General features: G+C 39.0%; 1 protein-coding gene across 6 annotated transcripts in view; it reads left to right on the top strand.

The window, feature by feature from the left end:
• The first annotated feature begins 663 nt into the window (after positions 1 to 663).
• wde (windei) overlaps positions 664 to 17,493 on the top strand; it is a 26,377-nt gene continuing 9,547 nt past the window's right edge. The window contains exons 1-4 of one of the 6 annotated variants that reach the window (XM_043417214.1): positions 672 to 850; positions 7,349 to 7,865; positions 13,905 to 14,966; positions 15,966 to 16,157. In XM_043417214.1, coding sequence (XP_043273149.1) covers positions 7,625 to 7,865; positions 13,905 to 14,966; positions 15,966 to 16,157 — 1,495 coding nt within the window. In that variant the 5' untranslated portion in view covers positions 672 to 850; positions 7,349 to 7,624. Of the gene's footprint in view, positions 851 to 958; positions 1,036 to 5,212; positions 5,539 to 7,348; positions 7,866 to 13,904; positions 16,158 to 17,493 lie in introns of those variants that run through there. The other 5 variants (XM_043417208.1, XM_043417212.1, XM_043417210.1 and 2 more) reach the window with 5 other exon arrangements.

Here is a 17,493-nt window from a genome sequence, read left to right as displayed (position 1 = left end):
AATTGATGTATAATATTTTTCACAACAATATGTTCCTTTGTATCAAGGAAACTGAAATGTTCTTGGAAATGATAAACATATACTCTCAGTGGTTTTTCTGTACGATAACGTCCCATCACAAAGGACGGTGGTGCAACTCGAGCTGTAGACTTGATATATGAACTCTGATATATGCAAAACAAATCAAAATTACTGAGTAATCGAGTAGTGCTATAACCGGAAAATCAGAGGAATCGCTATTGTGCATCACAAAGTTTATGAAAAATGCAATCGTAATTGTATCGAGATAATAAGCTTGATATACACGACTACAGCCAAAATTAATTTATCACATTTTCCTATCATAAATCACGAGGATATAAAAATGAGCTAATGTTTTGTTGATACAGAAACAATGGTTATATCTAGATTGAACCTAGATGAAAATTTAATCGTCACAAAATGTACGCAAGCGCAGAGAAAATTGAGGGATTTTTTTCCCACAATGCAACACAAAAAAAAACCGAGTTACAACAAAGTAATGCATCGTCTCAACAATTGTTAGCAAGTTCGATCCTAAGTAAGATCGGTATCGATATGTATTCAGTAACGGGTTTCTATCATTATTATCATTATTGGTGTTGTTATTATTATAAACGTACAACGCCAATAGCGCGCGTGCGTAGATGTGGCAACGTCGCGGCTAGCTTGTTTCTCTCTACGCTGTGTTGAAGTTACACTCGATGTATCGGCATCGGCCTTGTCGGCATCACTTGTAAAGTTTGCACCGAAAACCAGAGTGCTTGGTTTCTGAACAGAAACCATGTTTCTTATCGTCACCTTCGTCATCGACACCGGAATTTGAAGAACCGTAAGTTACTTTTTTTTACATTCATCTTATACATATATATATGTATATCTGTATACATATCATACATGTATATATGTATATATAAGAATAGAACATTTATCGGGTTATGGGAACAACATGGCCGAGGTATCTACTTAGCGAATAAAAGTCCCGCGCGGAGTGTTTTCCCATGTGGTTGCTGAGAGGTACGTTGCACGTTCGAATTTGTTTATAATATTTACTTATTGAAAATCTCTTGACACGTTAGTAACATCATTAAGATTTAATGATATATATGAACATGCGTGGCGATGAAAATTAGTTGGAGAATGAAAATTTCGAGGAAAAAATTGTAGGTTAGGACAGGTTTTTCCGAGTTTTCAAAAAAGGGAAAATCCTCCAGGGGGCGATGGATTCCATTATTGGCCTTTGCTGGTAATGTTTACTTCATTCGAAAGTTTCAAGGTCAATATTTAAATATTTTAATAATTGATTAAAATATGCGAAAAAGGTATAATTTTAATCGATTATTGGGAGCTTTGTCATGATGGATCGAATCGATTGATTAAAAAGAAAAAAAACCTTTTTCTTCGTTCTTTTTCGTCGAGTAGAAACAAACCTGAAACTTACTTCAAGTACTGATATTATAATTTCGACATTTGGACAAAACTTGATTTACGTTAGTCGGTTCGGACACCACACATACACGTGTACGCAAGGGCGCGTGTTCGTGTGATGCAGGCACCATTTTGTTATCGAGACGGAAACGCAGCATGGGTTGAAAAATTTTCATGCGTCACTGCCAAGTTTCTTTTCCCGAATTTAAATCTGACGCCCAACATAACATTTTGACTTCATCGTTATGAAAGCTTTTTTTTTGTGCAACTTTGGAATTATCGATCTTGGAAGACGTGCGTATACCAACTTACGTCGTGACCCGCCAATGGGCCTAGCGGACGTACAATCACGTGATCACCCTGAGACAAACCATATTTCGTTCGCACCGACACGAACAAAAAGGAGGGGGAGGGGGGGGGGGTGAAGGGGACCTGAGTATTTTTGCATCACCGTGTATTTGTGGCAATGACGCATACACTCAAAATTGGCTGAGTGGACGGTGCAGGAAAAAAATGAAGTCCGACGCATTTAATGCACAATTTCGGTAACTTAATTGGGAAGCACGAGCGGTGAAGCTCGGAAAATTACGTGCATCTATATCAAATCGATTGATCAGTGAGAAGCGCGAGAGAGCGAGAGAGACAGAATTTTGGCGTTGGCTTCATTCGCACAAAATTAAGATCGCGTCTCTAGACTGCCCGAATTTTATTATCATTATGAGAATAAAAAATGTGCGTCACATATTTGAAAGCTCGAAGCCCATCGTCATCGATGATCGTAGCCCGGCAGCTTCGAGATTGAAAGAAAAAAAAGAAGGATGACGCATTAGCTGCGATGCGTGGCGACACCCGGTGTCGCCATTTCGAACTAAACAATATTGTAACGGTTTCGGGGCCGCATCGAACGCTTCTGACTTTTTATTTCACATTTTAATATTAAACGTTTGATTATTGAGATAATTCCGTCACAAGTGGAACACCCATAGAGCTACATTTTCGATCGATGACTCATCATCGGGAGTGTCAATATTATCAGTGAAACCATCAAATTCCTCAGTATTTATCATAATTATTGGCGTTTTTGAGGTTATCGTAGGATTTCCGATTTCGAGCTTTGTATCTCCGACAGTATTTTCATTTTTTTCCCTCCTCCGTCATTCCTCCTCTGCCCTTGTTCGTCGCGGAACGTAGCATCTGCGCAAACCAGGCAAAAAAATTTAACCTCCGCGCTGAACTTGGTTTCATCGATAGGCTGCATTTTGTCGTTCTATTTTGACTTTTTTTTCTTTATCAACGCAGTATTTCGTAATGAAGAATTTTTGAATCCGTTCTTTTCGCGGTTTGTGGTCCAAGTTACCGGAGCCCAAAACCCGGGTCAAAAGCCATGCCGTAACCCTTCCAACGAATCCACTCTCGAGCCGCGTAGAAGCCAATTTTTTAGCTAAGCCTTACAGAATTGAAAACTCCCCCAGCTACGGTAACGCTTCATCTCGGTACAAACAGGAAAATTGAATTTTCTTTCTCCATCCGTTTTCATTGTTGTATAGTACAACCTCTGTTGGTGCTTAAGGCGTTATATCAGTCGCACGAGTGCGAGAGAGACAGCTGAAAAACAGATTCCTAATCTTGCTAGGCGCTCGATATTTCAACGAAAAAGACCTTATTTTTGGGTAAAAGGAAAAGAACGTTCAACAATTATAGCTTTCGAAGATTCTGTAGGGGAAAAATGGGCTGCCGAGTTTTTACAGACTGAACAGCTCGATTCGGGTTAACACCGAACAATACCAGGCACAGTGGATTTGGGTTGTTGAGGGTTTCGCCTCGTCAAAAGGGAGTGGTGAATTTATTGAAAATCTTTGGAATATACGCAAGATTCACGGTAGCGATTCGAGACAAGTAAATTTTTGTGAATTCCGATAAAACTAACGGCCATTTTCCTTGACATGATTTAAATTGAGGTGAATTTTTTCACATATACTTTCGAGATAAGATGAACTGAGTTTAAACTTAGATTAACGTTGGAGAAAACTGGCACGAAACAGCCAATAAATGCTGGATTTTAAAAATCAATCCCGCCTTTACTGTGTGAAGTTCAAAAATGAATCGAAGTATTGCACGCACACGCTCATTAAAACGATGCAGACCCACCCTATTTCCGCCCACGCTGCTCGGCACGGTTTTTTTTCACTATCGATGGTAAAAAAGGAGTTTTTCTGAGTAAAACAGACAATGCGCAATCACGATTTTACGTTCTGTCAGATTTGGTTTTCGGGAGGGTTTAAAAGAAAAATTCTCAGTCCGTCTGTATAGATGGACTGAGAGGGACAGTTTTGATATTTATGCCGAGCACCTGTTTCCAAAATCACATGTACCGATTGAACCTAAAACCCAAGAATTGAAGGTAAAAAATAGTGGTCGGCCTGTCAGCTCAAATTTTCGTTCGTCCATTGCTTCATGATTTTTTTAATTTTATTTCCCCGAGTGTTCTACTTAATATTTAGATACGAAAACCACAGGATTCCTAATACTTTAAGGTTGCTCGGAAGGATGGCTCGGAGTGGGGGAAATTTTCGGCTGCTTCGCCAGGCGAATAACGTAACCCTAAAACACACAATTCGTGTCGTCAGTGGATACATTTTTGTGCACAGTCAGAACATTTTAGCAGGATTTTCGATCTGAATCTCGAAACAGATTTTAAAAATATTTTCTTAATAAAAGGGTAATGATGGTTAGTTTGAGATCCGCATGGCTCTGTTCTTCGAAGACTGCAGTCGAACGCTCAGAATAAGTACGTAACTTGGCGATTTTATTATTCCAATAATAGGCTCGAAAATAATTGAAATTTAACGTAGACATAGCTAGAGTGTTCGACTATATTCTGTATAAATTTCAATTTTTTTTTTCGTAAAGATGATTTCCTTCCAAACAACCTTGATACTGAGACTCCAAGGGAATGGCGTATTCCCAAGGAATAGCAAAAAAATAGGAATGTCGAGCCCTTTTATCTACGGCCGTACCAATGTTAACCCGCGACGCGACTCGAAATTCCACCATTTCGTAGACACTTGTTGGGCTGCGATTGCAGTTGAAAAAAAAAAAAAAAAAAATTGAACATCAAGGAACATAACCCAAAAATCACAGTTTATCTAACCACGAATGCTCCCACAACGATTGAGGTTTTCTATCTTTCGTTGACATAACCTAAAAATCTCCCTAAAGCCCTGTCTTTTGTTCGCGAGGCCAAACAATTTTCGAAAATGGTTCGAAACCGCTCTACAAGCCGTAGAGTCTACTAGCGACTCGCCTTTATCGTCATCAATCGATACGTAAATGTACTTGTCTTGAGTCGCTATCGCGACTCTTAATTTCTGAGAAAAATCAGTTTGGTTCTACCGACAAGCGATAGGACTGGACCAGGGGCGAGAGGGACGTATAAACGCAGGTCAAAAATAGGTTTCCTCTGCTCTCATTCGACGGGCTGAGCCGCTGGTCGAAAATTCCAGTTCCGTTATTTTTCCGTATTCTCAAAAGTTGTGACAAAAATTAGTGACGTTGATGCGACTGAATAATTCGTTGATGGTATTGATGTGAGGTTATGAACCTTGAAGGTTCGTAATGAACTCGAAAAATTTCATAAAATACAAATCGAGGTGGATTTTTAGAGTCGGATCGAAAATATAGATCTCGGTAGTGGTGGGCGTTGAAATCGATCCAAATGGATTTTCTTCAGGACACATTGATGTGGTCGGGGGAGAGAATCGCGCGCACTGCCGTCTTCGTGCTCATTCGGCAAACTTCGTTCTCGGGGCCTGGGCTTTCCAGTATTTCAGTCAAGACGGGGAGACGGTTCGTCAATAACTTTGTCCTCGCATCGCCAACTCGTGAAATCTATTTCGTCGAATGGAAAGACGCGAAACGCATCAATTTTGATTTTAAATTCGAGTCTACCGAGCTCGTCCGCTTTATTTAGTTCGCAATTCCGTAAAACAATAAAAGGGGTGGGAGGGTATCGCTATGAGAAGACACGCATTCGTGGCAACGCATAGCGACCGTCGCGCTGAGCGTCGAAACCGTCCAAGCGCACGCAGTTCGGTCCGTAAGCTTTTACTTTCAGCTGCTCTGGGGCCAGGGACGGCGAAATATAATTAATATCCTGGGGAGCTGTACCTTAATTTCATTAAAACAATCAAATCTCCATCACTTATCATATTTCTCATCACGTTTGCGTTTGTTCATTTGTTTTTTCGTTTTATTAAATCCCTCCAAGAAGAATTCTCTTATTTATACTGTATATATTGTACGAAAAGTGTGATGAGGGAACAAGTTGCAAGTGCTGACCTCGTGTGGCAGGATCGATCGGAGAATAGGTTGGCTACGGTTATATCGAAGTGTGCGTTCGAATACTCCTTCCATCTTCACATCTATTCGAAACTCTCATTTTCATTCTTGTTTCATCCACTATTTACATAGGCTTTGAGCTCTTCGATCCTTTTATCAATCGCTTTGGGAATTCATTTTTTGCTTGACAGTTTTCCATCCTCGTACTAACCCGTACACAAAATGAAGATCGATTCAAAATTCTATTGGATTGATAAATATCTTGGTCTTAATTTTTTCAAAAAATATTTTAATATTGTAGAGATTAACTTGAAAACGAGCTTTGAAAAAATCGCTACAGAACTTTTGTTTCGATAAACCTGTAGTCACGGACGTGGATTCGACGTTGAAAAGCTTCAGTTCTGTGGCACAGCTAATTTGTTTATTTTCTTCAATCACACTAAATATCGCAGTAAATGCAAATTTCTTGAAACATGTTTTTTTAATCGAGGCAAAAATTTAATAGCGTTCGAAAAATTGATTTTTTTTTTTTTCATCATTCTTTATCAGTCCCATTCTAACAACTTATAACTCTAAAACTTTTCTTTGAATAGAAAATAATAAAAATAGAGCTTGAATACAAAATACGAAAGCATGATTTGTATTAAGAAAAAAATTTGAACATTTTTGAGGTTATTGGAACAAAGAAATTGAAGTCGACTCCTGACTTGAGTGATTGTTTCTGTTATTGATCGTGAAGTTTACAGCGTTGGTTTCGGACAAAGACTTGAAGATGACGTAGAAAGTAGATTTACAGATACGAAGAGATAACTGAAACATAAAAACATGGTATATGCTGAAAAAAACTTGAATGCATTTGAGGTTATGTTAGTCAAAATGACTTGACAACCGAACGAGTGCAAAAAGTTGTTTCAATTTCTCCACAAAATCGCATTGGGAACTTGCAGACAATTTTTATGCATTCAATGAAAATACTGTTTTAAAAAATATCGTGCTCAAGTGCGGTTGACCTAGTAAGACTTATCGAAAAATCGCCACCCTGTAGGCTCAAAATAAAGAACATATTGATGATCAGCACCATTGACAACGGCGCTTGCGTCATTTGGAACAAAAATATTTGTTCGATTTAACGATTGATCATCTTTGTTTCGCGGTCGGTCGTGCGGTCGTTTATTCGTCCTACTCGTTGCTGGTTTAAATTTGATACGGTTTGAGACAAGAATAAAAAACAGCCATTTGCAGTCCAACGGTAGTTGGTAATGAATCCGCTAGGGTCGCATGCTCGGTACAGTTCGTTTCCCAATAAAACATTCGCGTCAGCACTTTGGAACAAGCAGTGCTGTCTTTTGGTGGTTAGAATAGTATTTCATAATTGTTAACTCTTTGGTGTGAAGTAATAATAAGAATAGAATATAAAAGGAATTTCGTTGTCGACTGAATTCTTTTGTTTGAACTAACATAAACTCGACTTACGCTGAAAGCATTATATCGCGTTAAGCTGAGTAACAACAAAGAGAGGTTATGAGAACTTATGGTATTTCCATATTTGTTTCTCTTTTTTCAGAATCATTCTGAATGGAAACAAAGGAATGTGATATTATCTTGTTGCACTGGTGTAAATCGTTGCGTGTAAAGTTCGGGTTTCACAACGATAAAAATAAAAACGGAAAGATGTTTTGAGTAGTTTTTAAAGTTGCGCAGACACTCGTGTTCTTGATAAATCACGTGTGAGCTTCAAATGGTTTCGCGAGACCGGCTGTTCACAGTTTCATCAGTGTTCAGCATCTCATTGAATGAATCCGCGAAAGGTCGAGTTTAAGCATCAGTTGGCTTTGGGATAATGGAAACAGCAAACAATACAGTGATGCATGTTACCGAAACAAAGACTCTTTGCTCTAGTCTGAATTGTCCGAAAATCACGAATGAGGAGATCTCTAAAGAAAGAGAAGACGAACTTTTGTATGGCAGCAATGAAGATTCGGAGGACGATTTCCGTTTGACCGTTTCCGATGAAGGCGAGGAACAAGTCACTGCTAAAGAAGTAGCCGGTGAAGCTATGAAGCAAACGTGCACAGAAATAGGTAAGTGTCATCACAGTATTCAATTTAAAGATTCAAATGTATTGAATCAACGGGTGGTCGGCCATTTACCGTTGACTCATCGACCGTGGGAACTCGAGCGCCATCTGTCCACCCGTTCATTTTGTTTTAACCACAAACACCATTTTGCACCCGCTGATACTAGAAACAACGAACTCGAAGGCATCCTAATAGGCCAGGAAACAAAGGGTTTGATTTTGACAAAACTACGAGCCGATAACCGCAAGTGAACATGGATGGTGCACAGGTCGATTGGATAATTCAATGTCGTTCTCTTCATAAATCATTTCTTGGTTTTACGAATTTTCAGCATAATCGACCGATCGAAAAAAGTTATTCGAAGTAGGTGTTTTCTGTGACGAATTTCTGGAGGGCCACAGGAAAACCTCATTTCCGGTTGTTCCACGTGATTAAATCTTGTGGAAAACCCACGAGATATATAACAAAATACAGATTCAAGGACTTCGAGCTTGTAGCGATCCAACGGTCTCGGAAAAAGAACTATTGTCGATCTAGTTTTTATGAATTATTGAGTTGAAGAGGAACTTCCGGCATCGGGTTAGTTTTGACAGCTTGGAGATGGGAAGGTTATACTTGTACTCGGTGGTGCAGTTGTGTACTACGCGAGTTTTTGGAATAACAATTTTTTCAGATTCGTAACTGCAACTATTCAGCCGTTTGCACGGTTTGAAAAACGCTATGACGTCATAAATCGACATATTCACGTATATAAGGGCAGCAGGGCTGGCGCTGCCTTTTACGGGCTGGTTTTTCTTTCAAGACTTGGCGTCGAGTTGCCACATCGTTTATTGATTTATTTTTGACAGGGACAAAAACAAAAGCGAGTTCCTCGTGGTTTTCGGGGTCGCTGAATTCGAATTTGAAGTCATTTTTTATAAATTCATTGTGGCCGATTTCACTATGCGTATTTTCGCACTCGATCAGTTGTAGATTGACTCTATCGCTACTCAATCTCATATCCGAATCCGCTGGACCTATGTCTGCACTCTAGCGCTTCTACAATGTTTCCACTACACCTGTGACACGCGGATCGAGGGTTTCGTCTTAGGAGCATCCACTAGACACTCGGATCGCTCTCTTTTGACCCGAAGTTGATCTACGATCCGCATAATTTCAAATTCAAATTCAGCGAACCTGGAAACCATGAGATACTCACTTTCGTCGGAATCAAACCATTTTTCGTGTTTGCGTCCGCCATATTGGATCCGCCGTTTTCAATTTCGGAAATGTGATGTCGAATTCGAATTCAGCGATCCCAATGCTCCCCTAAACGTGTCATGACACAAAAATAGCACGACTTTTTTGCCCCTATGCGTGTCACTCACAGTGGAGGGGTTGAGCAGAGCAATTATATATTTTATTCAACGAACTTAAGGAAGTTGAGACCGTACAGTCATTTTTTTACCCAAAAGTTCAGACTTGTACCTTTCAAAAGTTGGACCAGTTTACAGTTTGGCAACGTTGCATACACTTCAAAGAAAAGTCGGGGAAAACAGACGAAAAACCGGTGAATGCTCAGTCGAAAATACGGACGGTGACGATCCTAGCCTCAAAAAACTGCACGGGAAACAAATTATCAAGAGACTCGGTAGAGTCTCGGGACAAGTACATTGACAGCCCTGTCGTCTGCTGGCCTGAGGATCTCGCCGAGACTATCTTTTCTCTGAATAAAACGATTCGCGGTGGCGGTTTTTAATATAATCTTTGCAAATTTCCTAATAAATCTGAAAAAATTGACATTATTCAGCAAGTCTTGCTCGTGTTGCGAAAAAAATTTCATATTTTTAGCATTATTTTTTACGGAGATACCACTGAATGTGTCTTGACTTCCATAAGATTATTATTTGGTACAAATTGTTATTGATTTTTCTCAGCAACGACGCTCCTGAACTGACTGAAAATATAACTGATTTTTTTTACACTTCACTTCATAAGATGCAATCGGTCTAAAAGTGATTACATCATTTTCTTTCTAATGCCTCAACTTCCTTAACTCTAAAAGATTCATCAAATTGCGTTGCTGCAGTGGTAGAAAAAGTGACTCCAACTCTAACGACAAAAGGTCTCGCGCGTCGACCTCCTTGATCTCTGTATATTCATTTTATAAACAAATTTATAGGACTGCGAGCACGTTCTTATGTACATTGTTTAATATCAAGTTCTATTACTATGCTGATGGATTATTTTTGCTCACATTTCAATAACAGATTTGCACTCTTAAGGGGGATCGGCTATCACGCAAAGATAAAGATACGGACTTTAAATTTTTATGAGTTATAAACAAAGACTATACGCAGCTATTCCCGAAATTTGAGCAACATTGACCGTTTCGTTCGTTCGTAATAAATTCTCGAAGTTGTGCATTTTACTGTATGAAACACGTTCTTTTATGGAGGCAATCGACGGAAGTTCAGAAATCACAATTTTGATACTCTCACAGTAAAGTTAGGTAATCCAAAAATCGGATTTCGGTAGATGAGATATAACAGATGTAAAAAATCGAGAGATACAGATTGACCGTCTCAATTAATTACAACATAACAACAAAGTTTCACTTCGCCCAATAATTTTCCAGCCTGACAGCTGATGCGACTCCCAAGTCGTTGAGAATTTAACTATTTATTTTATCTCGACTACATTAATTATTTATCAAGAATGTGGGACATTATAAGCAATCATAATTGATAATATGAATATTCAACATAAATCAGGATAACCGTGAATAACTTTAATTTAAGCTCTTTTTTGACTTCAGAGAAATGACCGATCCCCCTTAAGAGTGTCTGTCAGTTGCAAGAGTGCAAGGTCGGTAATTGATTTGCAGATACAAATTTTTCACGGAAATGCTTCATTTTCGAGTGAACTAAGACTTATCAGAGATTAACGTGTGATTCTCCGTTTCCTTTTAATGTTGAGCGTGTCCGAGAAAAGCTTGTACCTGCAATTTAATTACCGACCCCTCACTCTTGCGACTGAAAGATTATCTCAAGTATGCACAACGTTTCTCAATAGAAAAAAAGACCGGCGTCACCTTTTGAACTCATTCTAGGTTTTTCATCAATTGAATTCTGTTCGCTGCTACAAACATCAAGGAAAATATAATCCAACGAGGTTTCATGATTATTCCACATTTCACACTTTGATGTACTTAAAATCAGTACAATTCGATCGATGCACGGTTTTAAAAAAGTTTCTCGCTGAAGTATCAAACCCCTGTATCAACTGATGCCTAAAGCAGAAGGCACAAAACGACAGAATACTCATTTCCTTGTATATACACGTTGCTAATTATCAGCCTCTTTGGACAGGAATGTCCATTCTTTCTTCTCCTGGTTGCAGTCACTATTTCCTTTCGTTCATAGACTCCATTATTTTTGCAATAGCAGTCGGCATTCGGTATTAAGAACGCTATGTCATCGCTACTTGTATCATCTTTGATGTAAAATCATAAAAATAAGAATTTCAAAATGATCAGCACATTGTTCCGCGGATTGGTACTCTGCTTCGAAAACCAGGCTGCAACTGAATGTTTTATTCAACCGTCATTTATAATTCACTATCCACTTAACTTCAAAGTTTTTTCAACCAACTCGAAACCTCATCTCGAGTGTTGTACTGTGGTTGTTTTTTTATTTAATGAAACCTCATACAATCGACTATTTCAAGGAGAAATATTTTTCAAAAATTGAAGTTAGTCCCAAATCAACGATGCTTCTCGAATAATGGCTCAAAACTCATCGCGGTTGCATCTCCCGATACGGCATAAATAATGATTCATCTAAAATAGAAAAACCAAAATAGTTATCGAGGTTTCCTCTTACCAACGAGTTCCCTCGCGTGTCAAGTTGCCACGCGAGTTGAAAGTTCAAGGTGCACTTTCGATATCATACCTCACTTTTGTCGCACCCGTTGTTCTTTTCAACATCTGCCTCTAAAATGCGATTTGAGATCCAATAACAGACTAGCAGCAAGCAAAACTCGATTGTGCATCATCTAAAGTTCTGGTCGCGATTCGGAGGCAAAGACGTTTATAAGCGAGTTTGCTCCAGGATTTTTTTGCAGCGAGGACCACGTTTTTACACATTATATTTAAGTTGTCGTTGTTGCATGTCGCATGCATTGAATTGACCGGAATTGCAGAACAAAATCAATTGTATAGGAAGACTATTTCCGTAAATCAATACGGCGTAATACAGCGTAAATCAATAGCAGGCGCTATTGAGTTTTTCTTGGACTGGTGTGGAAAACTCTGGCTTTTCCGCACGTACGGAGCCGCACGGATTGTTGGAAAATCGAGCACTTTCAGCACGCTATACACCAATCGAAAATTGCACTTTTGAGGCAGGCACTGAATCACGATATTCTTAACAGCTGAGAACTAGTAAAATTTAATAAAAGTTGAAACTTGCAAAAGTTGCGTCTTTCATTGAATGTTAGAGGGAGCCCTGTTAAAGTTCGTAGCCTTCACATTCGTATATGAAAAGCTTGACTTTTTTTGGACTCGTGGATTTCGAATACGGCTCGCTTATCCAAATTTTCGGAATGTTGACGGTTAGCTGAACTTGCGAATCCTCCAAACCTAGAAATTGCCCGAAGATAACAATCACTTCAGGACAAGTTTTTTACTTTTGACACATTCATCGAACATCATTGAGAAACATACGACTGTTTCAAAGCCGAAGTTCCGAATTATTGAAAACTTGATAAACTACGTTGGATTGATGAGATTTTAAAAATACTAACATGTTATCACAAGGTTTTCTGCGGACCGTTATTCTATAAATTTCTGTTTGGATATTCATTGTAGACGTTCATTGAAGTGAAAATTTTTCTGCTGGAATATCAGCAATAGCACCATCGCCGGTGTTCTCGGTGTCAGTACCATTATGTTTAGATTTTTCTGACATACTCACATTTTAGCAGTTCATTGGTAATTAAAAAACGAGCGACTTTGTTCCGATGCACTGTTAATTTCCGTGTTGTCTTAATTTTGTTAATTTTTTAATGATTGTTGATAGCAATGGCATTTCGTTGCGAACGATCACTCACTTAGTTAGGACTTTTCAGTCGATCTATTATAAAATTAGGATTTCTTTCGAAAGGGACACTTCAATTCAAATATCCAGCTTATGCATACATAGAGAGGGAGTTGAAACAAGATCGCACTCAAAATTTCAACCGATTTTAAATGATATCCGAAAATCGGATAAATCCGATCAAAAGATTTATCCGATTTTTGTCATCAATTTTGTGCGGTTTGTGTACTTACATACAGGGAATGATGGCCAAGATCTTTTTTCATAAAACTAATTCCTTAGAATTCTAAAACTGCCCGTCGCACAGGGTTGACGGATTTTTAGGATAAGATCCCAGAAGTAGACTGCTGCAAATATTTTGATTGCAAGTATTTCGAATTTCAGAACATTTGGTTTCCCCGGCGCTTCAAGTGGCGAGACCGTTTGTTAGGCCATAATCGTACAAGAGATTTTCAGGGTTCGAATCTTATACATACAGTACTCAATACTTATAGTATATACTTACGTATCGTTTGCTTTGTGCGCGTTTTCGTTGGTTGGCTACCGCCACACAAAAATGATGATTAAAATCGAAAAAAATTATTTTCCGCTGTTGGAATTTCGAGTGTAATCTTGTTTCAACTCCCTCTTCACGTATGCGAAAGTTGGGTATTAAAATCCAAGTGTCCTTTTCGGAAGGACAGCCTAAAGTTGTTGAAGCACATTGTTAGTGGCGATTTTGTGAACGATTTGTACCAAACAATGAATCGAGCTCCGATTTCTTCGACAAATTGCGGGTAAACCAAGCTTTTTTTGAATTCCGAGCAGCCCATCGATCGACAGTGCTAACGAAACACTTGCATCTCACAATTGATATAGTCCCTATGAAAAAACGAGTGCAAGAAAAATATTTTCTTGCACTAAAGAATGAAAGTAGGAAAAATAATTTGCTCGTAGTAAGTACAAGTTGGCTTGTTGTTCGCAGAACTGGGATCAGACGTCCCGTCCTCAGAAATGACGGAACGAAAGAACGCGTTGAAAGAGGAAACTATGACGAACGGAGAATATCCGACTGAGAATGATTTCAATGAAGTCGAGACAGCACTAAATGAAAAAGAGTCGTCATCATTGGATCTATTGAACACCAAAGTGGAAGAGGCAAATGGCGAGAGTAACAAAAATGTAAACAAGTCGTTGGACTCTGTGGACATTGATACCCCGTCCCACAAAGGCTGGCACTATTCCGGACATTTTGGAAGTTTTTCAAAGCACGCGTCGCGCAGTCCCGTCACCAAACAACCGTATGTTTCGAATGCCTGCAGCGAAAAATATTACAACCAGAATGCTCATTATGGTCGTGACAAAAGTTGTCTCAGGACTATCAAATGGGACAGTAAGAAAGAAACTGTTACGAAAATTGATTCGAGCTCGAATGATTCACTATCCAATCACACAACTGCACTCTCCCAAAACAAAAGAACAAACGATTCTGAAGTGTCGCCAAAAATCGTCGACGACAATTCCATAGCTGCACTGCCGGATAAGAAAGTTTCTTCCGATATTAAATCCACTGAGAAAACTTCCAACGCGAATGAGGTTCAGATTTCCACTGTAAACGATGGTTCAGAGCTGCGGGAGACGTTATCGAATCCTGACACTGCCGAAGCAGTTTCAGATTTTATGGCTAATGCTTTGGCACGCGAGGAGAATCAAACCGACGATAATTTTTCTACGTCCGGAAAATCTTCGCCGCTACTCGAACTTGAGTCTACGGAGGCTGACACTGAATCCAAAAGCGTGAATGATTCGGTTGTTGACGTCGTCGCTGCCGATTTACCCGTTGCCGAGTCCATCAACGCTGATGAAAATTCCACTGGTCTTGAGGAGGCTCCTTCCAATCAAAGCCCATCGAATCCTACCGAGGACGGAGATAAAGTACTCGATAATTCTATGGACGCAAAAGATGAAAATACGACTTCGGAGATGAGGATGGAAGTCGAAGACGGAGGCGAAAGTGCTTTGGAAGACACAAAAGATGGAGAAAATGGTAAGAATTTCATGGCTGAAATTGATAATGAATTGGAAGACGATGAGAAAAGTAGTTTACAAATAATGAGTCGGTCCGAAAATCATGTGTCTGGCGAATCAGAAGAGATTGATGATTCAGAGAATACCCCGAGTGAAGCTGAAGTGAAAGTAGGGGAAAATGGTGATGAAGGCGTTTCAGGGAGCGAGGTTGGGTGTAGCAATGACGAGACTGTTCCGTTGGTAAAAGCCGATGAATCCGTAACCGAAAAAAATGAAAAAGGACAAGATACTGTAGGGAAAAAAGATGAAAATTGTGAAAAAAATTTCGTCGCGAAATTGGTAGACGAATCAGGTGAGAATACTCAAGAAATAAGCGTTTCGCAGTCGGTACAAAAAAATCGGGAAACCCGAAGTAAAAAGCAAATAAAAGAAACAACGGAAGGTCTGAACGCTGCGACCGAGGTAGACTTAGTCGACGAAACAAAAGAAAATGGTCTTTCAATAACAACAGAAAATCTAGATAATTCAATATCGTCGCAATTAACAAATGACTCCACAGCGGTTGCCATAGACGAGTCGAAAAGAAATGACGAAAAAACAAATGTTTTGATCGATGAAAACATCACGTCTGATGAGACGAAAATCTCGTTGGCAGATGGAGCGAAAGAAGATATTTCGTTGAGCAACGATAATGAAGAAAAATCGGTGAACGATAATGGCACCGATAAAGTGGCGACGTTGCGTTCTTCGCTAAAACGCACGTTGTCAGAAATAATGCTCGACGAAATGGATCTTTCGAAGAGAATACAAATGAAAAGTAAGAAGAGTGAGAATACGAGTGAGTCTACCGTCAAGGAAAACGATTCTTCTCAAGTTTTGAGCGAAAACGTGTCAGATGCGATTGCGAAAACGGACAAGAACATCGATACACCGAATGTCGAAAATACAGTAACTAATAGTAACGGAGAAAACTTAATTCCCGAGTCGGTGGAGAACACTATAATTAATAACGTTGTAGAAAAGTCATTTGGCCCGAGGCGGAACGTCGAGGAAAAAAATGCTGCTCGCTCGGACGATCACGAAGCCGATGACGATGAAAGAATGGATGACTGCGAAGTGATCGAAGTACCTGCCAAGCGGAAGCAAAAACGTAGTCGAAAGTCGTTGAATACCCTCCGCGAAAACGCTATTAGTCAAGACGATACCCAAGGTAGGAATTGGAATGGGTTGTTCATATTCTAGTTTCCATTATTAAGATTGTTGTTAACGCACGAGCTCGCTTTCTTGCTTTTCCTCCGTTTATTCTCAACTTTATTTTTTCATATCCATAGCATTTATAGTAAATTATAATCGAAACACTGATGAGCGATTGGGGAAATGGTGTGCCTAAAGACATCTCTTTTTCAAGATTGTTTGGAGCTTTTTAGTGAGAATGAACCTAATATTATTCCATTCATAAACGAACGGCTAACTACTTATAAATTTCATTAAATCTGGTTTAGTTGATGTGATAATTTTAAGCAATCAATTAGTAGAATTCGCAGTAGGAATATCCATGTCAACTCATATCTCCAGCGATACCGCTTCTTAATCTTCAAACATTGGTGTGATGCAGTAAGGATTTCCTCACATATTTAATTCCAAATGCTTCATTTGATGTGGGCAAATTCAAAATGCTTTGGATACATTTATATTTTCGATAACCACTAATGCATAAATAAGTAAAAATAATCCAAGGGCTTTTCCAACTATTCTACCATACAATAGAATAAACTTGGTGAAGATAACAGAAGAATAAAACTGCTTGTGCTATTTGAATTTTTCGAGTAATCATCAAATTACAAATTTGATGTATTTGGAATGACGAGTGCATGAATGTCTCATCGGAATGTTGCGAAATTCAGCTGCAGCCTGGAAATGAAAGCAATTGTATGGCATTTTGAACTGAGAAACTCTCTTCTCAATAGACCCAATTCTGATTGTATGTCATATGAATGAATTATTAGATATTTTTCAGATTTATGACGAACACTAGATCTCTGAAGGAGCTTCTTTTCCCATAGGAAATTCTTCATGTTTAGACCCTTCTGCAAATTTAGTGGCGATGGTGATGGTGTTGCGAACGTATGGAAAATTCGAATCTGCATTATTTCGAAAAATTTTATTGTTAAGGTGATCTATCAGTTGCGTGAGTGCTGAGAGATAACTAAAAAGCAGATACACGTTTCTTTCGGACATGCTTGATATATCGAGGAAAACAAATGTCGGACCTTCTTCTCTGATGCGTAGAGTCTAAGTCTATTTTTCTTTGGATAACAAGCTCCTTCGAATAAAACGTGCAGCAGGATTATTCTAATCGACTTTATGACTGATAGATCTTCTTGAGAAATACCATTGAATTTTTCCTGTACTTTTCTATTGCGTTTGTTTCATACAGCTTTGTGTTTGGTATGTGGAATTATTTTTCGATCTGGTTGTTTAAATAATCGGGTGGTCTGGCAGAAAATAAGAGCAGTTGTATCGACGGATCGTACAGAGTCTAATGT

The sequence above is a fragment of the Venturia canescens genome, chromosome 4, assembly GCF_019457755.1.
Source record: "Venturia canescens isolate UGA chromosome 4, ASM1945775v1, whole genome shotgun sequence".
Taxonomy (NCBI): Eukaryota; Metazoa; Arthropoda; class Insecta; order Hymenoptera; family Ichneumonidae; genus Venturia; species Venturia canescens.
Note: the sequence above shows the minus strand (reverse complement) of the source record. Positions and strands in the feature narration are given on the sequence as shown.